Genomic DNA, 23,309 nt, shown 5'->3' with positions numbered 1-23,309 from the left:
TATTTTATTAGTTTACATATTAAATCTTATATACAGAAGAGTATTACAGAAGACAGTGACTAACAAAATAGGATTGAAACTAGTCTTTTTTTTTTTAACTACACAAAAAAACTAAAACCAACAAACACTCCACTCTTTTCCACCTTACTGTAAGTTACTCAATAGTGTGGGTGTTTCTGATCAAGGTCTATGGAGTAAAGCAGGTTATAAAGCCATCTCTGGGTTAGTCATGTTGCCTCCACCTGTCATACATTCACAATGTTGACTATTGTGGAATCTCCTCTCAAGGACTGTCCCATAGCTACATGTTGCCTCTTTCCTTCGATGCATTGCAAAACCAAAAACAGCCACGTCTGCTTGTTGCAAAACCACAAAACGGCTTTTTTCAACCTTTTAAAATCACCATTTGGAGCCGTTTCCTAATGAAGCCGCCTTATACAAGCGAGAATTTCTTTCCAAAGCCATTTAACTAAAAGATAATTAGGCTAGTTCTACACCATCCAACAGTGCAAAGTGGCCATTATCTCCGTAGTGGATTTAAACTGACACACAAATGAAAGTAGTTTTTTTATTTATTGAAGTTCACATTGTATTTGTTGCTCTAGGGTCTCCATCTTCACGTGCAACAGGCTTCAGCACTATGAAGCTCAATCTTTTGCATCACCAACACCGTCCGGATTAATTGCAAACATTGCCTCTGCCTCCGGAAGGCAAGGGGAGTCGTAAATCTTACAGATCCTCGTTTCTCCTCGACCTTTTCTCAAGTACAGCCTGGTTAAAAAGAAAGATAATGTGGCAAGTTATAAAAATGTAATGTAAAAGTCAAAGCACAATGTACTTTGAAACCTAAAAATTCAATAACAAATGTTTACTGATAAGTTTTTTTTTCAGTTTTTAATTTCATTTATGAGGTCTGTGATTTCTAAATTCAGCACTATTGGTTATAGATAGCATTCCAACAGGTTAAGGAGTCTAAACATACCACTGGAATAGTTTACCCCAATAACGCCAGTCACACTGCACCAGGAATCGCAACACTGGTTGCTTTGAAACCAATAAAGATTAGCAAAACTATTACTGTACAAATTTAAGTAAGTAACACATTTTAACTGGCAAGTAAACATGTATAGCTCCAAATTGTTCAGCAACAAGAACACGATTGTAACACATCAGCTGAAAATGTGCAATTAGGTTGTATCAACTACTGTGTCAAATTCAGTTGAATTCTATAATTAATTGATTAATTAAATAAGGAAGTAAACATAGAACTTGCCCAAGGATCTATAATAAAATCAGTTTCCCTCTTATTTAAATTCTGTAGGTTTTTAAAATGTAATGGCTAAAAAATAAATTGTACTCTCACCTAGTGGTTGAAGCATGTGCAATAATATTCCCTCCAATCGGCTTCTTCGGATCTGCAGCAAACATTGCTGCACCGTCCACTTGTGCCACCACCTGGTTAGTAATCACCACAGCAACACCAAACTAGAGAGAAGAGACAACCATTTTACCAACACAGCTCTACCAGCAATTATGGCATTTTACTGCAAATCTACTTTCAAATGCAGTATTAAAAACTATGTAACCCAATTTATTTAATACAATGTCAAACGCAGTTACGTTTAGACACATAAAAAGTAGATATTGATACCACTGGATCTACACTCCTAACACCTGTTGATCATTGCCTTGTTGAAACCTGGAGATTCCCCAATAACTGTCCTTAGTAATTCAGAAATTCATGGAATTTAATTTTCCCTGCTGAAATGACACATTTTGGGCAAACAGACTTCCCAAAAATGACAATGAAAGGGAAAGAAAAAAGGTTTTAAAAACCACAAAATGAGTCAAAGAAAAAAAAAACTTTTGTTTGCTGATTTATTTCAAATACAAATGAGACTTTGATCGGGATTGGCAGAGTTTCTTCGTTACTAGAGGAAAACCAAAAAAGTAGTTTTGCTTACTTGGAAAGAAATAAAACAAAATAAATAAATAAATCACAGAATAAGAACCTCACTTCGGACAAGCTGTGTTATTGTACCCTCTGGCATAGCAATGAGACATGTAGAACTTTTGATGTTTATACAAAAGGAACTTTTGTATTTATATATATAAAAAAAAAAACACACACACACATGCCACACTTATGCAACAGTTAATCCAAAATAAAAACAGACTTTGGTAAATGTTCATCTGCTTTTACCACATCCGATGCTTGAAGCAACTTACTGCCTGCCTTTAGTAGTATGAACTTCAAATGAGCCAGTCTAGGTTAACATCAAGCCTGGTTTGTAATTGTTTCATTATTATTATTTTTTATATATATATATATATATATATATATATATATATATATATATATATATATATATATATATATATATATATATATATATATATATATATATATAAAAAATTAGACATGACATCGGGTAGAAGAATTCGGAGTTGGTTCTAGGCCTTCTAGGAACCGGGTTACCCGATTCCTGGAAAGGGTTAATTACACAGTTTTTGCCCCTGAAGCACTACGAAGTAATGCACGCGTGTTTGTGGCTGTAGGTTGAAATAATCAAGTTTGAAGGTCGTTGTACGTCATGGACGGAGCAGGGGAGAAGGGAAGGGAATGCAAGTCAGCTGACCTCACGCATCTGAGGCCAGCACTCACGAATCATGTCACATATAAAAAAAAAGGTTACAATTTTCGCAAACGTCTAATAATACTGAACAATGAGCACAAAGTGTGGTGATGGAAGGAAAATAGATAAGAATGGTAATGAAAATGTAATTTTCAATTAAAGAAGTTTACTTAGGTCTAGAAATTTATAAACACAATGATTATGCACATCATCTTGAAGTGCGGCACCTAAAAACAGAATAACACTAATTAATTAATATATATACACAGTGTGTATGTATGTGTATATATATATATATATATATATATATATATATATATATATATATATATATATAAAATATATCTCAGACTGACATTATCTCGCATTCGTAAATATTGACACTTGCTTGCCATTTTTATGCCTAACCCCTGAAAAAGTTGTTATTTTTTTTGGTTTTTTTGTTCTTGCATTTCTAACCATTTTAATCGCATCATAATTTCTCATTTATCGGTGCTTCAGTGGTACAAACAGATTGATACACAATGGTGCGATTGACAGAGCATTGTGTTTTGAGGAATCATATCATTACAACAGGTCGCGTAGAAAACTGAGATTTTTAGCAAAAAGGGATTTAAATCCTGAAAATGGATTCAGGTAATATTGAGAATACCTGAGTACCCGGATACCTGAGTACCCTATGTCATCTCTAATATTTATTTTATTTATTTATTTATTTTTATATTATTTCTTTTTTTTATTCTTCTATATGTCGCATTGTCTAATTTTAGCTGTTCTAATACAACAAACCTTACATCATTTATGTCATGTCCTTGACTGGTGAAGTGCTGTACTATCGGTTCATTCATTTAAAAAAAATTTTTTTTTCCAATTTTTCTGAATTATGTAGAATCTATCTATCTATCTATCTATCTTGAGTAAGTCATTACTAATGGGACTCTTTTGACCTTTTTATCTCTTTTTACAATCTACTAGATCATCTAGTTTTAGTTTATCTACTTTTCTTAACTCTAATTCTTTCTTTGTATCCTCTTTTTAAGATTTGTTTTTATTTCATTTCTTTGTTTTACACAGTTACTTTCTTTTGAGCATATGCTTCATATTCTTATTCATAGACCCTTTGGGATTTTAGTGTGTATTGGATGTGCAGATGACATGTGCAAATACTGGTGCATGTCAGTAGGTTTACAGAAGAGGTCAGTCTCAATTGAACCTTGCTCAAGTTTTATGGTATCTGAAAATTCTACTTCTTTTCTTGTCCATATATATAAAATTCTTCTTGGAATCAGATTATACATTGTGTGATATAACTTCAGCAACCACAAAACAGTACCTCATCTGCGAGTCGAAGCAGCATTCGTAGAAACCTGGCCAAGTGCATCTGTCTGGCAGCCAGCTCTCCCCTGCCTGAGTAATCTGTCCTGTACAGGGCTGTGGCGCTGTCCACAATTAGCAATGCATATCTGGGGACCATGAAAGAGTAAAATACTTCAATCCCTTGTACTGTTAGGGTATATAGCACGCCAGAAATCTATTTTGAATGTATTATTAGAACATGTATTTTGCAGCACAAACAGTTGTGACAGTAAAGACTTTTTTTCCTACTAAAACAAGAGTTCACAGTAGAAGACAATCTATAAATGCAGCAATATTACTTTTCTGTTCTAGGTGTTTCACCACCTCTTACCATAAACTTTTCTCTAACAGTGGAGAAAAAATAGGTTTGTGATTTGCAAACTTACTAGCAAAATAGACCAAAACATTCCTTTTATTTTATAGCCTACAATGCAAACTATAATGATTTTCATATGGGCAGATGATACACTATATTGCTATCTCTCCCCAAGTCGCAGGCTGACTGTACCAATTACAGACACCACTGGCTAGCTTTCTGCTGGCAGACCCAACATCTCATTACACAGCTGCAATTAAACGTTTATCTCCAAGAATTTAAAAACTTTTATACAAAAATGGCACGAGATGTTGACTTCTAAAGTTTCAACACGGAATCTGGTAATTATGTTCAACATTTGGGGTCTTTAAGAGGAAACCGATCTTGCAGAACAACCTTAATGAGTTATAATTTCTCAGTGAAAGAAGTCAAAGATATTTTGCAACGTCAGTCTAGCATCTGGATTACACAGCAGCTGCTGCTAAAATCACCACTATTTACTAGATAAAAAAAAATATTAGGGTTGCTACTCCTCACCCCATCAATCTTTCATTAGTAACCATCTCTTTAATAATACCAGATGGGTTCCAGAAGTAACTGGTTATGTTACATAGCTTCAATTAGGCAAAAGTTTTTTTTTGTTTTTTTTTATATTACTTTAATTACATCTTTGTGCACGACACTATAACAGCTATAGTTATGACTGACAGAATCCAATGGGGACATGACTTATAGTACTTCAAATAACTGCTTTTAACATAAGATTATTTTGGTGTTTATACATAGGGTAAGCATTGTACATCAATTATACTTCTCTATGTATTTTCAAGCCAAGGTTTATTCAAAGAAGCGTTCCCAAAATGGCACTGCTTTCCTCTTAAGATGAAATATTACCTGGACTCTGCCATCATAGCAGCTGCTTGATACAATAGCTGAGTTTGGTGGTCTGTGTTGAATGCCCGGGCGTATGCTACATTATCCAGCACATCACTTCCTGATAGCCCGTACCTTTAAATGGAAAAAAAAAAAAAAAAAAAAACCAAAGTAAATAACAATCCTAAACGGTTACAATTTTTACAACAAATGTGGTACACAACATTAATTAAAAAATACTAATAGGATCTCACAAAATCCATGAGATTCTGAAAGCATTAAAAAAAACACAGGTCAATGTATTTAATTTGGCAAAAGTAAATCTCAAGCAACACGCAGACGCAATTTTAAACTTAATGTTCAATGTATATAGGAAATACAGGAAATACAAAATGCAACAGTATACTGGCAGTTGACCTATATGCAATTGTGGCCACCTAGACAGTGTTTAAGCAGAAGTCTAGAGTTGTTTTTCACGCAATACTATTAAAAACATCAGGAAGGAGGTGGGACAGCCATACCGTGCAAGATGGGAGAAGTTGATAGAATATGTATAAAATATACGTATAGAATGACAAGGTAGCAGGTATGTTTTCAACCATGTGGTAAGCACCGCTAGATAATTAATGATCGGTTCACGGGTCACTGTGATAACTGCTGTAGGGCCTAAATCTCAGGGGTAAAGGAAAAAGGGAGGCCAGAAGTACACACGAACACAGCAGGAGAGCGAGACCTCATTATGTAGCACAGGGGAGCTCAAACACTTCATAGCAGCATGCCGTGAGAAGGCGAGAGCATGTTGCAACAGCAAAGGAAGCGTGAAATCATAGTTCAGGCATCCAAAATAATGTATTTTGCAGGTCTTTTAATGCTTTTACAGTGGTTGGGTAAATGGTTATACTTAGGGGTCTACTTAAATCGCGGTAAATTTACCATATTTTTCACGGGTAGGTTGCAGAATAAAATTAGGAATTTGTGGACCTGTTTAAAGATTAAATAAACCCAAGTAAACTGTATTTTAGAACACTATAAAGCCTAAAAATAGTGGTACTTGCTTCCTCACTAAAACAAAGTGCTGTCATTTGTTAAAGGCAAGCATGCAGCATCCCCCTGCAGTTGACTTGCCCATGCATTGAGACTGCACCTTCTGCATCCACTGAATTGATTGGAAGTTTGGAAATTTTATTAGTACCGAGTCAAAACAAAGAAAATGTAGATATTTGGGTCTAAAATTCCATCAGCGAAAAAGTAAGGAGCAGGTTGAACTGAAGCGAGGTGGCTGTGCTAGATCATTGTAGTATTGATTTAACTTGCCGACAGGAATACTTTTTGTCTGGGCTGACTTTCCAGGTTGGTTTCTGAAAGCTGTTTTTTTTTTTTAAGTTCTGTTCAGCAGCCTGTGTAGTAGCCTTTTGTTTAATGTGTGATTTTGAAGCTAAATAGTGATCGATCTTATTTTCTCCAGTGCTTAGGAAAGATTGTCAAATACGCATTGCTAACAACTAGTAGTCATTCACTTTGCTTAAGCCCAACTGTTTCTTTTATAACTGATAAATTGAATAACTTGGATGACACGTAAACAATTGACACTGTGCATAAACAGGTGACTACCAGAATCAATCAGCTTTGCACAGACTAGATTGGTTATTTTTGATAGAGCTGGGGCCTCAATGTAATTTTAAATTAATTAAGTTTATACTGATGCCACAGTTTACTGTTTAGGTCACTTCAGATTTGTTATGAAGTTCTGTCAGAATATACTTGGTGGATATGGAAGAACGCTACCCATTGTCCAGTTGCACTCTGGAGCCCTTAATATTATAAGCACCTAGTCCTAAGGGATGTTTAAGGATTACATACTGTACATCATCATGAACACAAGTAAATTCTAAGGCTGTAAGAGTTAAAATAACATAAAAGGTTGCAGAAATGACCAACAAGGCAATTCTCACAGACTATGATACACAGTGAAGTTACATACTAATTACATACACATTTTAAAACATATAAAACATTGTACTCAATTATTTGCTACCTGGATTAATGATTTTCATGTCTGCACAATATTAATTCCAACATTCTCTTGGAAGTTAGTTCTCTCCCTTGTAGAATGTGCTGACAAAAATGTAATGGTACTAACTAAATTTTAGGTTTAGTCTGATTAAAGTATAATAGAAAATCATATTCAACATTTTAATGATCTGAAAGAAATAATGAAAAGAATGCCAACATTAAGGCTTGTGGGTGCATTTCCAAACCACTACTGGTCAGTGTTAGTACCAATGATAAGGATTATATTACTTTTCTTCATGTGTCTCTTAATTATTTAAAATGATACAAAAACAAGACACTGCTTTGCCATTGTTTTCTATGGAGGTCATTAACTACACCTGTTCTGAAACCACTTACTGATGAAACACTTCATAGGGACAATCAAGCCCAGTTATCAAAGTTACCTCAGTAGACTACAATTATTATTTAAGGCAGAGTTAAAATAACTCTTAAAATTGACTTATTATTATTTATTATTATTATTATTTTTATTATTATTTGTATTATTATGATTATGATTATTATTATTATTATTATTATTATTATTAATAATAATTCAAATAACCTGTGGTCTCTGCCTTGGACTCAGGAGTTCCATTATAACCTTGTAACATGCCATTATCCCTTAACTAAAACACTACTGTAACACTTTACTACTGTAAGCCAACCATAGTTTCTCCACAAAAGCAACAATTTTAAACCAACAGGACAGAGTTAACTAAATGTTTCCAGTAAATCTTAGCTAGTATTTATTATTATTACCATCACTTTGTAGGTCTTACAGTTAAACAGTCTTTCATAGAAAGCCACGACGTTATATGACGTTGTGGTACAAAAAATTTAAATGGGACTGGGATTATTTGGGGTGCTTTTTTCTTAATGTTCCAGATTATATTGGTTTGTAAGGTGATGGGGGCTTGTAATAAAATAATATTGACATTCTCTGTACAGTAATGACATTTGTTTGGTTATTCACATGTGACTAGACAGTGAGAAACTAGACTGATTTCCCACTTCTGCAGACATCCTTCAGCATGATTCAGTCTGGTAGGTCATTACAAGACTGAAGCACCAGAACAGTGCATGACTTCCATTATCTTGTTTAGCACGGAGAGAAAGACAGGAGGTTATCCATGGTCTACTGCAACTCATTTCTGGTAAACAGGAAATGTTCTCACGACAGACAGGCACAGCCAGTGGGGATTACCAGATTGAATATCAGGGAAAGCCAGGTCAACAGTTTAGAACCATTTCTTCATCTTAGTCAAATCAGAAGTGATATTATACAAGACTCACCACCAGCATTTACCACAAACATTAGTATACAATTTTTCACACAAAGTTATATTTTTACCATGTTGACTAAATGAAGATACAACATAATGTGTACCTAGAAGTAAACGTGTTAGTCTGTATTGTCTTTTAATAATGAACATGTCAAATGATTATCATACAATCAAGTTTTATCTGTAAATTTAAATAATAATTAACCAAAAAAAGGAAGTGCTTGCCACTGCTACCAACTGCAGAGGGTTACAGAACTGTAATATTTTACTTAGCATTGGGGATTGGAATTTTCCCTTCCTGAGTTTAAAGTAGATTTCGGGCATTAGGCAATGTAAAACTGGCACAGGTAATCCCTGTACCACGACCTGGTTCCTGACAAAAATTACCTTTCAGCAACTGCAAGCAGTCGCTCAGGCCGGAAGGTCCCTTCTGTGTCAACATACATGGCTTTGCCCTCTCCGCCACCTTGGTCAATTGGAAGCTGGGAACAAACAAAAACACTAATCCTTTATAAAGATACTTAGAAATATATGATACACAGGGATTCAAATAAAAACAATCGACTTTTTAAATTAATACATCAAAAATTCTTGCAATGTTGTAAAGCTTCATGATCACACTGTAGAACCCAATTAAGCAATCCCTTGCTATACACACAATTTCAAATTAACTGCAACAAATACAGCTTTTTAACTATTTTTTGTTAGACCATTATGCCTATGCAAACACCCTGAGCTTATTGGGTGCCTGGTTGAATGGCCAAGAATGTTTCCAAATACCTTCCCAAAGCGATGATGTCAAACCGTCTCAATGCCTCAATGTGGGAGGGACGAGGGTTACTGAAGGTTGTCTTGATATTTCAAAGAACCAGCAATACTTACTAAACAAAATTGCACAAGTCTAATAGGCACGCATGGGTAGATCAACAAACTGTCTTTTAGGGAATACCTAAGGACAATCTTTATTGAGAAGTGATTAGCATGGGTGGGAGATCTGGCAGGTTGTGGCATTTTACATTTATTGTGTCTTTGTTCTAAAGTCATCAAGTAGTCAGCACTCACTTATCCACCTCTCATTAAATCATTCAGTCAACACTGTAGCATATTGATTCGATTATAACATACACATAACCGTGACACACATTTTCAGTTGTTAACTCTCATTTATCCATCCTACGACATGTACCTGGGTTAAAAACAAATCAGGAAGCATCGGGAACACACATTAATAGCTACTGAACCATGTAAATAGCCTAATGACTTTTTTTTATTTGTTAACGAAGTTGTTACAGTAATGTATCGTTGCCGGTATTGCATTTGATAAAATGAAAGCAAAGTGCTAACCGACAATACTAGTATCATAAATGCACTGGTGCTTTATATTGTAATACAATATTTTGTTTTATTTTTCATTACTGTAGGTTTTAGTGTTGATGTGCGTGTAAGTTTGTTTTTGTTTCAATGTGTTTTTCAGCACAGAACTGTACTGAGAATGTTGTTTCCGGTACTGTAACTTAAATTGTATGTCTTACTGTAAATAATGTTTGAAAAGTATATTTTTATACAAAAACGTATGTGCTTTTAGTGATTTCTGGTATAATGATGTTAGATATATATTTTTTCTGGTTCAGCATCGTAATCTAGTGGAGTCATAAAACACTAATGCTCATTTATCCGTAAGGGGAACGTCTCATGGTTCCATTCTTGCTATAAAAATGATTGCCAGGCACGTACGTTTATTTTCTATTCCTTTGTACTTTATCTGGTGGCTACTGCACACATGGGACATCAGGTACAGTAAGACCAATTCCAAACAACCATGTCGTCATGCACCAGGTTCAAGTTTTGCTTTGAATTGCAGTGTTACTCAACTGAATATTCAGAGAGGCCTGGCGATATTTAGATAAATATATTGATTACCTGACAGGTCACAGCCAGAGTATGGCATAGCTGTGTTTTACCAGTGCGAAACTCTCCAAACATTTCTGTAATTGAGCCTGTTTCAATTCCACCTGTAAATAAAATAGAAATGAAAAGACTTAAGCACTACACTTTATACCTGCTACAGTGACAGTTTACTACAGTTACCATATGTATTAGTAATTCAATAAAAACCTGTTTAATTTAGGTAGTAAATTAAAAAATGATATATTATATATACATATATATATATATATATATATATATATATATATACACACATACACACATATATATACATATATATATATATATATATATATATATACACACATACATATATATATATACATATATACATATATATATACATATATACATATATACATATATATATATATATATATATATATATATATATATATATATATATATATATATATATACACACACACACATACACATACATATATATATATATATATATATATACACACATATACATTATATATATATATATTTTAATTCAAGTGATTTAAATCAGCCAACCATGTATTTATCTATATCCAAGAACATACATAATTTTAATAATCAATAAACTCATCAAGGGGGTCAAAGGTTATACAAAAGCTTTTTCCTAATAAATTTATCAACGTTCATGTTTGACACAAACAAGCCCCAGAAGATCCTCCAAAGAAAACTGAAACAAAACTAAAGCCAACCTTGCTGTCTAAGTTTCCAGAGGTACGACGACCAATTCTCCAACATGAACAGTCCCTGTAATTCACACCCACACTGTCCTACTGTGGCCCTCAACGCTGTGTGCTTAGGCAAACTTGTGCCTGCAACACAAACTGACACTGGGTAATATGTACACTGATGTAGTACTGTAGTAGAGGAACTAGTTATTGGAATGTCTGATTTGTGCCATTTGATAGGTCTGTATTTTAATGTAATGTCATGTACAAAAATATTATCAAGCACCCAAATTACATGTGGCTATGGCCAAAAAACTGAGGACCACAGCTGTAGGGTTACGTGAAGCTCCTACAAAGAGGGCAGAGAAAGGGCATAATTACAGCGTCTGCTCAGCCATTTTCCTACCATCTGCAGTTTGTCAGTTTCATTCTCTTTGTGCCCAGTCCACCCAGATGGATCAATGGGGAGCTTTTGGTTTTCCCTAAACCGCATTACTAAGTTAAGATGATCCCTGCAACAGAACTTTGGAATGTATCCAGACTGTAAACACCCAACCTTTTAAAAATAACTTTCATTTTTTCATCTTAAAGAATGCAACATTTTCCTTATTATGAGATATGATACCCATCATAGAATTTTTATTTTTTTATTTTTTTTTAATAAGACACATGAATTTAACATAGTATTGAGGACAGTATGAATGGGTTTCACCCAAGACCAGTTTCAATTTAAAATGCTTGCATTATATATTCGTCTTTAATATTACAGAGAATTTAGCCAACACTATATAATTTATTGCTTTCCAAACATTCAAATTTTTCTCTGTCTCCTGATTCTTGAATCCAATTAGTTGCTGTTTTGTTTTTACTCATAGTTTTAAAAAGTCCAGTATTACTCAGTGACGGATCCTTCCATCACAGTCCAAGTATTACATTGTTGAAAAACTACATAGCTTCGAATGCATTGTGCAGATTAATCTTAAATTGATTACTAAGGACGACCTTCCCCTTAACCCAGCACATTTGTATTTAAAACTAAACTCAATCTTGTACCCCACAAATGTACCTTCCGAACAGTGGAGTTAAGTTTAATTCGTATGTCAATCACTTGTCAAATTTGCTTTAAAGCAGTAAGCACTACGGGATAGAAATCATGAAGAGACCCCATAGTGTGAAACACGATGGAGCTGCTGTTCCATGAAGTTTACAGTAGATGGCAGAAGTATTTTTGTGGGCATATTCCACATGTAGAGTGAGACTGAGAGCTGTTGACGGAAGATGGCCACAGGCTGCAGGGAGCATATGAACCAGAGCTTCAAAGACGGGGGACCACAGGGACAAACATGTTCCCCTTCCATGCACTGCCAAACTACCAAATAAATCTAACACAAGTAAATGGCTTGAGACAAAATGTGCTGCCACATTTTTAGCACTGCCCTAAAATCCCAAATTGAAACCCAGAACTATAAACTGGCTGCTGCAATGGTCACAACTGCTGTCAAGAAAGCAATCCCACAGTTTGTATACCCTTCAGTTGCATTTTTCAAACTTCGTTGAATCCTACAAACGACTACCCCCGGTACATCAGGAGGAGCAGATGCTATGGTTTAAAGAAAACCAAGATACAACAGATGCACTGGAAATGGGACAATGGGAAAAATACTGCGGACAAGAAAGATTTAAAGGACAGATTAAGGCCCTCTAAGAAATCGGAGTCTATAGAGAAGTACCCACAACGTGGGAAAAATCCAAACCATGCCCTTTACTGTATTATTGGGAAAGGATGGATATAAAAGAACACATACTACACAAAGCAAAAACTAGACTAAGTGAGCGTCTGGTACAATCAACAGGGTTTTAGATCTCAAAATTCAGAAGGACCCATGTTTCCTAGATCCTACATCAGCTTGATTGATAGATGTTAACTAGGGACCTGTCAGACTTTTTAGATTAAAGTACAATGCTCCTTATGAGTTTGAGTCCAAGATTTGATAGTGGACCCCTAAATTAACACATTTAAGTGCCCATCTGAAACACAAAATGTGAAGAAATTCAATCCCTGGTTTTCACTGTAAAACTATTAATACAGGAGTCAAACCTATGCCTCCAGCAGTCAGCAACCTGAACACAGCACCTTAGACCACTAAACCATTTTGAATCGGGCACTTACACATTCCTGTTTGACTTGTGAATACTGTACTAGATAATCATACATACTAATTAAACCATACAGACACAAAGGCTTAGGTGCAAGGTGTATTCCATAGTTCATTTCAATCAGTTTTATTTGTCATATGCTTTATTTAGGGGAAGAAAAAAATCACTTTTTGAACAACCATTTCTTACGATCTATTAAATATTTTAAAATGCTTTTTAATTCACATGCAATGTTCAAGTGTCTAGATGTACAGAATCTTACAGTAATGATGAAACTTCAGTAATTGCAATAGCTGTAGCAGAACCCTAGATTGCCTGTAAACTTTGGTGCCTTTCGTCATTATCTAAGTTAGCCGGAGTCACTATGTACAAAATCTATATTTTTTTATTAAACCATTTACATTAACCGTTAGGTATTAATGTTTTTAAATCATTTTATAGAAAAACAAGCAAAACAATTTTACAAGATCCCTGAACTAGGACATGTAAAAAACGCAGAAAGAGGGGAAACATAATTAAGCTTCAACCTAAAACTGTGACCACAAATGACACACAACCACTCACCTTGAAGTAGCTTGTCCAGCTCTTTTGACCCTGTTGAGATCTGTATTATCTCAGATCTGCGCTGATGGAATTCTGTGGCAGTTGTGAACCCCATTGGCACCAATTTAGCCGCCTCTGCCTGTCAAAGAAAAGAGCATACTACGACTTAACATTTAACAGGAATTCATTACAAGTCCTATTTTAGGGTCTTTTCAGGCAATAGGTTAAAGAGTAAATTTTTGGTCTCAGATAAAACATTTTTAGTTACATTTTGTGTCAATTTCATTCCAAATTTTCACCAAGCAGCCTTCAGATCACAGAAGAATTTACAGCTTTGTAAAGACACTTTAAATGCAGCAGAAAGAGACAGTTTGTAATTAAATTATTTTGTACATTTTGTAAACGAGCATGTTTTAGATGCAGTGGTTTTAAATGGGACCAGAGAACATTATGGGAAACAGACCTTTAGATCCTAATGGGGACCAACTTCTGTAGTTAATTAAAAAAAAAAAAAAAAAAAACAACAGACTAACAATGAAGATAGAGGTGTTAAAATAGCATTTGGTCAGTAGAAAGTTTGTTTGCAAACTCTCAGAAAGTGCACTGCAGAGAACACAGGAAACTATGCATTCATTTCAGCAGTATTCCTATTATAACAGCTTGTATGTAATGGAAAAACATGAGCGAGAAAAGTATTTGATGGTTTACAGTTAAAAGTTATGAACATTATACCTACCAACATTTATTACATTGTTAATTAATCTGTCCGGTAATGACTTGCAGGGGCAGTTGGACCATAATCATTCCTATATTTTAGTAGTTTTTCATTATGTTACAGGTTAAATGCATTCTGTATTGCCCTTTTTGCAAAAACAGGTCCCTTTAAGGAATAGGTGATATGATCTGAATCTGTACAGCAATGAAAACGACACATGTATCCTAATCATCATATATGCACTTATATAAATGATATTTTGCATGTTTAATAAAGTCATCAGAATATGTTCACTGTATTAGCATGAGATGCTTTAATTATGGAAAGGGCATGAAGTATCCCCTTATCAGCATGAATTTAAACTCCATTTTGCTGGTTGAGAGTAAGAAAAAGATTGTGACAAGCAAAAAAAAAAAAAAAGTCATAGTTTGTGAAATTTGCTTCTAATGTCAAGACACAAATCAGCCATGTTTCTTAATTTTATGGAATATATGTAGTGTTTATTTCAATCTTTGTTAGATTTTACAACTGGATATTAATCGATGTAGTTTACTAGTTTGTTGAACTAGAAAATTCAGATCAGTACAAAACAACTTTAAGCTGTAAACCTTTTTGTTTCATTAGCGGTCTTCACCAGTGAGTTATTGAGTGTTAAAGCTGCAACCTGGCCCTAACAATGTTCCATTAAGTTTAACATTTTATTAGCCATTGTAAAACATGATTTAAATATGCATAGACATCTTCCTTTCTTCCAAGTGGAGAAAAAACTGAATCGCCAAGTTTCAGTGGTAGAAGCTAATGCGTTATTCAACTGGTGTCAACACATACCTTGTATAACATTAGCTGTGACTCAGTTGCCTTAACTTGTATAAAAGACTGGGAGCCCATTTGTAGGTCTCAGGATAACACTGACTTTTAATCGTACACAATTGAGCCATGCTTGTTAATTATATGCTCAATTGCTTCAGACTGATGCTTAACAGGTGTAAAAATACTGCACAAGACTGGTACCAGCCGGAACATGATAAGTTTTATTATGCGTTCTGCAAGCATGGCAACAGATTCATCATGCACTACTACTGTAAATACTAGATTTTTGGGAGTTTCAATATTATAATACCTACATTACCAAAATAGTGGTAGCGTATTTTTCTTAATAAATATTCAGATTAAAGCGAGTTAAAATAATTAGATAAGTATATTTAACTGACATACATAAACTTTATATATACAATTATGAAATCTGAACTAAAAAAACACACATCCAATTGACAAAAACACAATTGAAGAGGACACCTTGTGAAAATGTTTGTACATGTAAATTTTTTAGATTATTTCGTTTAGGAACATTTTTGCGACATTGTTTATTTAGCAGATGCCTTTATCCAAGGTGACTTACAGAGACTAGGGTGCGTGAACTATGCATCAGCTGCAGCGTCACTTACAGCAAAGTCTCACCCGAAAGACACAAGGAGATTAAGTGACTTGCTCAGGGTAACACAATGAGTCAGTGAGTGAGCTGGGATTTGAACCGGGGACCTCCTGGTTACAAGCCCTTTTCTTTAACCACTTTTTTCTAGTAGCTATTCCAGTCCAGTATTTAAATGCCCTTCAAGTCCAAGAAAACTTAAATGCAAAAGTGTAATATGAGTGAAGAGCAATCCTTTAGCAGAGATATATTCTCAGGATTGATAACTGGAAAGAATTAACATCAGTCACACCTAATGTTGCAAAAAAATGGCTAATCAGAGACATATTTCTTACCAATATTTTCTCAGCTTTAGCTTCACTGATTCCTTTAATATTCAGCAACTCTTTCTTCGGTGCATAAGAAACTGCCTCCACTGTATGGAACCCAGCTTCCTCCAACTTTTTTACGTCGTTCGCACTGATCCCACATTGCTGTGCCAGGGAAAATGAAGCATATTACTAAACAGACGGTCACAGGGGTCTGTCACACAACTTAAATTTGTACAAGAATGGTGCTCAGTAGAACATGTTTAAAACATGCACCAGAGCACAGCAATGGACAATGGAAACAGCTGAAAAGACTCACTTCTCATTCAGTTTCATATTTAAACATTATCATCTTAAATATAATGCTTTGAAATGACTCAATACCTTATAAGCACAAACATTGGTTCTTAATTGGTTACAAACATTAACGATTAGCAGACGTGAGGTTTTTGGTTACAGATTTATAAGTGAAATAAACACATGTATGCTCTAGCACAAGGGTTCTCAACCGAGCTCTCAATTACTTTACTTGACCCTTAATTGAACTGATAATTTGCTTAATTAGATATTTTTACTTGTTTTCAGCTCTTAAACAGTTGCAGTTCAAGTTACTTACAAAATGTTACAGCTAACTTGAAATATACAACTGTCAAGAGCTGAAAACAAGTAAAAAGGTCTAATTAAGCAAATTATCAGTTCAATTAAGGGTCTAGTCAAGTAATTGAGAGCTCGGTTGGAATGAAAACCAAGTTTCAGAAGCCCTGCTCTAGCATATCCTTCATACCTCCAGCCTGCTTAAGGGTTGTGGTCCAAAATTCTCCTCCTGCTCCACTTCAGCGTCGGCGGTTTTATTATTACTACTCAACAGCTGCATGGCCATGCTGGAAAACTGTCTGAAAACACGAAATAAACACAGAGGAAGTAAATAATAATAATAATAATAATAATAATAATAATAATAATAATAATAATAATAATAATAATAATTACTGTGTTGCATTAAATCAATTCATCTTAGACGCCCACTTTGTGCAGACAGAATCCATATAATCTTGTTTAAATTAAGAATAAAGAGTTCGAGAAATAACTTTTTAAACCATTGAAAGCTACATTTCTTCTCACTGCCAAGAAAGCAGTACTCGCCTTATAATACAATACTATAGAATGATGAACAGACCACGTAAATAAAATCAAAATACAATTCCTGTTCTTACAAAATATTCAGACCTCCCCCTGAAAAGACAGACTGTTTACATGCAGAACGGGAAGTTAAGAAACATCTGGCCGGAGGCCTGTTCTACTACAGGCATTAGCTAAAATAAACTTTTACTACGGTAGCTATGCAAATGATGTATTCAAAACTCACATAGGCTAGATATAAAAAATATTTCTTGCACATAAGACATGTCATGGATTTGTGTTCACAGGACATTAATCCAAAATACAGTATGCAAATCAAAGTAAAATAACAAACATTATAAAGCTTGCCGTAACCAGTTGCATAATGTACCCACCGTGTTGTGTGAAATACAGTTCCGTTGGGATTTTTGCAGTAACACTTAGTTCTAATTAATTCCTTAAATAATGTATCTTTTTTTTTTTTTTTACAGTATTGCAATCTGTATTATGTTTTTCTTTCCGCTTTCTCCTCCTTCACTGTTGTGTTATTGTCCCTGTGTTAAATATTAAATCTCCCGCTCGGCCAGCCAGGAAGTTCTCGCGTGATGACGATATTCCTTTCAGGAGGGAAAAAAAAACATTTTCTTAAAGGTGCAGTGTCACATGGTGTTTTAAAATGGTCAGACACATGTGATTTATGTTTGGTATTTATATATTAAAAAAAAAAAAAAAAAACATATACAGTATATCGGTGTCAGATAGAGAGACACATAAATATGTCCATAGACAGCCTCCATATTCCCCATATCCCTAACATTTACCATGATTGCCATTACATGTGAGTATGTTAAAACGTCATGCTGATTTGAACTCGATAGATAAGCACCAACTAAGACGTAGTTTTACAGTACACAAATGTCTGAACATTGGTCTGAACAATGCCTACGTTCGCTATGCTCTATTACACTCTGCTTTGCTTTGCTTTTACAAGGGATGTTGTGATGTACTCAGTAACTTGTGAAAGAACATTATGATACACACACTAACAGGTGCTAAAGAAGAAGACATTGAAAAAGACTTCTAGTTGAAATGTTTGTCATTGAATTTCAGTTTCTTTTAGTAGTTCATATTTCAGCACTATTGAGTGTTTATGAGTCATAAATCATTACAATTGAACAAGCGGTTTATAGATATATGTAAAACTCTAAAGCACGACATACCATATACATGTACACCATCCTCCACTATGCCCTGGGCAGGGATATGCATCCCCAGCAAGGGATCGTTATATTTTCAACAAGCGCTTATAAGGTCAAATAAGTTAAATTCAGTTCTACACGGGTCAAGCTGGATGTGGGGGAGAACAGTTGCCTAAATTAATGATTATTTTTAAATTAAGGAATTATTAAAAATGTACTTTTAACAAATAAAATACTGAAATGGCTTAAACTGTAAAAGTTTGTATTTACTGTATCGTTATTGCTTTTGTTATTTAATTTCTGACATTGTAAAGCAATTTAAGATGCTTATGAATGAAAATGGAATTAAAGCAACTGGTTATTCCACATGCGGTGTCCTATTAATTGCATATACACAAGGATGTTAACAATATGAACTAATGATGAACGTTTAGGAGCTTTTGATATTTGTGTTAAAGTGTTAACAGCATAACAAATACAGGTGTTAACTGTTCTAGTATCTAGAATGACAAAGTTTTAAAGACTATAATATACAGACTCCAAGTAATCCTACTGTGGGACACTGCATCTTTAATTGGCTGTTACAAATGTAGTCTCGGGGCCTGTTGCCTGTAATCTGCTCAGAATGAGTGATAGTGTCTCAGTGTCTCAGTCAGATATACAGTACAAAGGTGTACATGGATTATTACAACATTCAGACATTTGCCAGCTGTGAATGAAAATTGCCACGGGCGTGTGGTCTGTTTCCATTGCAGAGCTGAATTATCGGTCCCCTGAGAGGACTTCAGTACTGGAGTTGCCATGCATGCTTCCTCTGCTTCTGTCTTACTATTATCTATTTATTTATTTGTTTGTTTGGCAGGTGTCTTTATCCAAGGAGACTTACAGGTGTTACAGGGCAGTACAGGGTTACAATGCAAGGTCAATATTTAAATACAGTTTGCAGTGAGCGCAAATTATACTACTAAAGTACAATATGAAATAAGATGCAACAAGTTAGGATTACAACAATTTACATCTACAAAGACATAGTAGTAATGCAATAGGGCAAGGATAGTGCATCAGCTGAGGATCCAGTAACGTGGTGCTGAGGTCAGTCCAGTACAGTGCAGAGTAGGAGGGGTAGAGCAAGAGGTCTAACAGATTGACTTCATTGAAGTTTTCCTGGCAGTTACTGCAGTATACCTTGCTACCTAGCAAAGTGTAGTAAAGCATAGTGAAAGCATGGTAATGCCTGGATATGGGAAAGTAAAATAGTAGAAGTTAGCAAGATATGTCTTAGATTCGGTCATATAACAAGGTATTAGTATTGTGTGAAAGTCAACATGATGTCCAAGTCAAATTGTCTATTAGAAGAGCGGTAATTAAGATAAAGGTAAAAAAAAAAAAAAAAGACTAATCGATGGATGGGTATATCTCTGTCAACAAGAATATAGTAACATGACTTCAAATGAACATTTGTTTTGGTAGCAATTCAGTTTACAGTATTTTATATAAATATTTGTTTTATCTTATCTAACCCCACATATTGCAGTTTTAAAGTAGTCCATTCAGCCATGTTATGATATCTTTACCACGAGCAAAACCTACAAGTGGCCAGACAAATTCACAAGACTGTACCTGTATTGTGTAAAATTTGTGAAACGAAATGTCCCAGAAATTTACATACAATTCATTTTGCATCGAAAAGCTTGTGATTCACAAAAGCACCCCATCAATATGGATCCTCAAATCTGGGATCCTTCCGACTGCCACATATACTCCACTTTATACATTATTTATATTTTTATTGTCAATAACGTGAGTACATATTAAAAGAGTAAGTCTCTTCTTCTTAGCTGATCATACACTGCTGTGATGTGAACCAGATTGTGCTGGTAGAATAGGAAGGTCAGTAAAGGGTACAGAGTGCTTTGACTGCAGTGTATGTAATGGGATCTCCGCTCTGGCCTCCAGCCTGGGCTCAGTGGCAGTGGGCATGACCTTCCATGCACAATCCATAGCCTCAGCACTGGAGTTAGATCAACGTATTCCTCGGTTAGTCTTTATTAGCCGCAGTCCATGTGCACAGAGGTAGTTTGAAGTGAGTAGAATCAGATTACAAAGTTACATGTCTGTGGGTTCTGCTTGCTCTAGGGTCAATCACATTGCTTAATTATTACCAGGCACGCAATGTTATTCACCTGAAACTACTGCAGTGTGGTATGGAGTGCATAAGCTTACTTGATTGTATATTTAAAATGATTTCTAGAATTACCTGTTATAGAATACTACTACTACTAATAATAATAATAATAATAAAGCAGAAACCATGCTGTTTTCCGTTTGACACCAGCAATATACAGACAGTTAACTTCAGTATAATTGTATATACTGAATATATTATAATTTAATAATAATACTGCACTGTCCCACAAACATATTCAATTATATACTAAAATATAATCAATCGATTTCTGTCTTCCATGAATGTGAGCGGAATAGGCATGTGTCTGCTTCTATTGCAACTGTAGATAGAGGACACCATGAAAACGTGATACATAGTGCTGTTAATGCTCAGGTCATTTAAGAATGAAAAAGATGTGGAGGTAGTACACCTGGTCCAGATTTCTCTGTCTTATTAAATTGCACCTTTATGCTGATGAGTAAAAGTGGCAGTATGAACGACTACCACATACGCTATATATACCCTGTCCACATTGATTCACAGGAAACACTGAATTATGGTTAAAAGTATTTCCTCAAGAATCAGTATGGAAGTCATCAGGTACAGTAGTTACTAGAAAGCAGAAAGCATACTTCGATCATTACTCAGCATGATGAAGTGAGTTTGTATGAAGTGGGCATGAGGTTGCTTAAATTTACTATTACATCTTTTCTGTGTGTGTCTTCTACTGCCCTCTGCAGTTTAGATTAGGTGGTGCATGTACTGCAATACTTTAGGTCAGTAACTGCTGTTCAAAAATGATTCAGTTCCCTGGGCTGGGAGGTCAGGGTACTTACCTCATCCTTTTGATCCCCATGTCATATGACGACATATTCAGACACATGTCCTACATCGTAAGTAAAGTGAAGCCACTGTATTGACTATGACCACGGCAGAGTCATTCGGTCAACTCCATTTAAAACAGTTGCGTTCACAACCATGTTACATTTTATAAAAACATAGAATTTGTAGGTAATCGTTTACTACAACATAACAAATGTATGACTCAGAGGAGGCCATTTGGGCCATCTGTGCTCCTCCAATTGCTATTAGATGATAGATTTTAAAACTTTGTAAAGTGGGGTCTTAAATTATCCCAGTGATTCAGCATTCAAAACATGACTAAGTAACCCTTTCCATACCCTCACTACTCTATGTAAATAAGTGTTTCCTACCCCTGTCAAGTCTATTTCCACATAATTTCCAACTGTCTTGTGGTCCTGGTTTCTCTGCTGCACTTTGATGGTTATTGGTTAGGGCTAACCACCACCCCTTTAAGACTTTAAGGCCTACAATCAAGTCCCCCCCCTCCCCCCCAATTGTTGTTTTTTCTAGGCCCTTTTGTGATATAGCAGGCCTCCCATGGGTAAGGAAAAAATAATGACCACCCACCCATTTTTTATACCCGACAATACTGAAAAACAAATGTAAAAAATATGTCAGATGCCTGCAGAGCTTGCAAGGCCTCACTTTTGCACACACAACACAATGAAGCTGGGGATCACCGTGGTTTCCAAGCTACGTAAACCCGACTTCCAAATACTTTTCATATTTTCTGAGCTCATGTTTTACTGAAGTACATCTTTCACGAGATCAACCTCCTTTGCTGAATGAGGCTATAGTGTTTCTCCTTTTATCAAAATACAATCCAGAATATCAAACCCCTATATTACATTTTTCTCTGTGTAGAGCAGAAATATAGTGAAATTTAGGATCACAAATATTTGTTATTTTCTTTACAATTTTTTTTTTTTTTTTTTTAAAATCAGTCTTGTTAACTTTAAGGGGTTACTTTCATTTCTATACATATTTTCTTTATTATTTGTTTATTTAGCAGATGCCTTTATCCAAGGCAATTTACAGAGACTAATCATATTGATATTACAATAAAAACAAAACCATACAACACAACAATATCAACTTTTAGCTTTGTGGTTGCCTTGTCTGCTTCTGAATTGAGTTCAGTCACAGAAGAAGTGCTTGCATCAGCAGCTGTTCAAATGACTTGCAGAGCCAGTCAATGGTTAAAGAATGGAATTTGCAGCATTTTACCTAAATGCATAACCCTGGTAAAATTAATAGATATCCACACTGAATTTAACCAGTTATACACCTTGAACCAACTTGGCCAGTTGAAAAAAAGCACTGTCCAATTCTACTACCAGGTCTGACCAGTGCTAGAGTATCTCCCTCAGTAAGATAAAAAGGTTTAAAAAAATAACAATAGTTTTGCACTCTGATGGATCACATTTATCCTACCTCAGCACCACATGTCTGATAGATGTAAAACACTCTTGGTTCTATATACTACTGTTCTGGTTAGCGCTTTAAATCAGTCTACCAATGAAAGGTGAAATATGCCACTGGATACAGCTTCCCATCAAAGCTTTGTCAGTGCTCCTCACTTCTTAACTGTCCTTTTGATAAATTTCTTTATTTAAAAAAATCTGATACCCAAGAATAGATTAATTTCCTAATAGTTCATGCAGTTTCAAA

At 35.0% G+C, this 23,309-nt stretch overlaps 1 protein-coding gene across 1 annotated transcript; it reads right to left on the bottom strand.

Annotated features, from left to right (window-relative positions):
* Positions 1-554: 554 nt before the first annotated feature.
* Positions 555-18,042, bottom strand: LOC117422648 (DNA repair protein RAD51 homolog A). The gene is made up of 10 exons (XM_034037879.3): positions 17,804-18,042; positions 17,074-17,182; positions 16,317-16,454; positions 13,859-13,976; positions 10,440-10,531; positions 8,907-9,001; positions 5,203-5,316; positions 3,970-4,099; positions 1,364-1,485; positions 555-771 (listed from the first exon to the last, which is right to left on the bottom strand). Exons 2-10 carry the CDS (start codon positions 17,167-17,169, stop codon positions 648-650), a joined length of 1,029 nt encoding a protein of 342 aa, XP_033893770.3. The 5' UTR covers positions 17,170-17,182; positions 17,804-18,042; the 3' UTR covers positions 555-647.
* Between the last annotated feature and the right edge of the window lie 5,267 nt (positions 18,043-23,309).

This window comes from Acipenser ruthenus, chromosome 15, assembly GCF_902713425.1.
Source record: "Acipenser ruthenus chromosome 15, fAciRut3.2 maternal haplotype, whole genome shotgun sequence".
NCBI lineage: Eukaryota > Metazoa > Chordata > Actinopteri > Acipenseriformes > Acipenseridae > Acipenser > Acipenser ruthenus.
Note: the sequence above shows the minus strand (reverse complement) of the source record. Positions and strands in the feature narration are given on the sequence as shown.

Coding starts and splice junctions, on each gene's coding strand:
- LOC117422648 (XM_034037879.3), bottom strand. CDS start 17,169: ATGGCCATGCAGCTGTTGAGTAGTAATAATAAAACCGCCGACGCTGAA. Junction 10,532..13,858: donor GCTGGACAAGCTACTTCAAG/GTGAGTGGTTGT, acceptor TTTTATTTACAG/GTGGAATTGAAACAGGCTCA. Junction 5,317..8,906: donor CTGCTTGCAGTTGCTGAAAG/GTAATTTTTGTC, acceptor TTCCATTTAAAG/GTACGGGCTATCAGGAAGTG.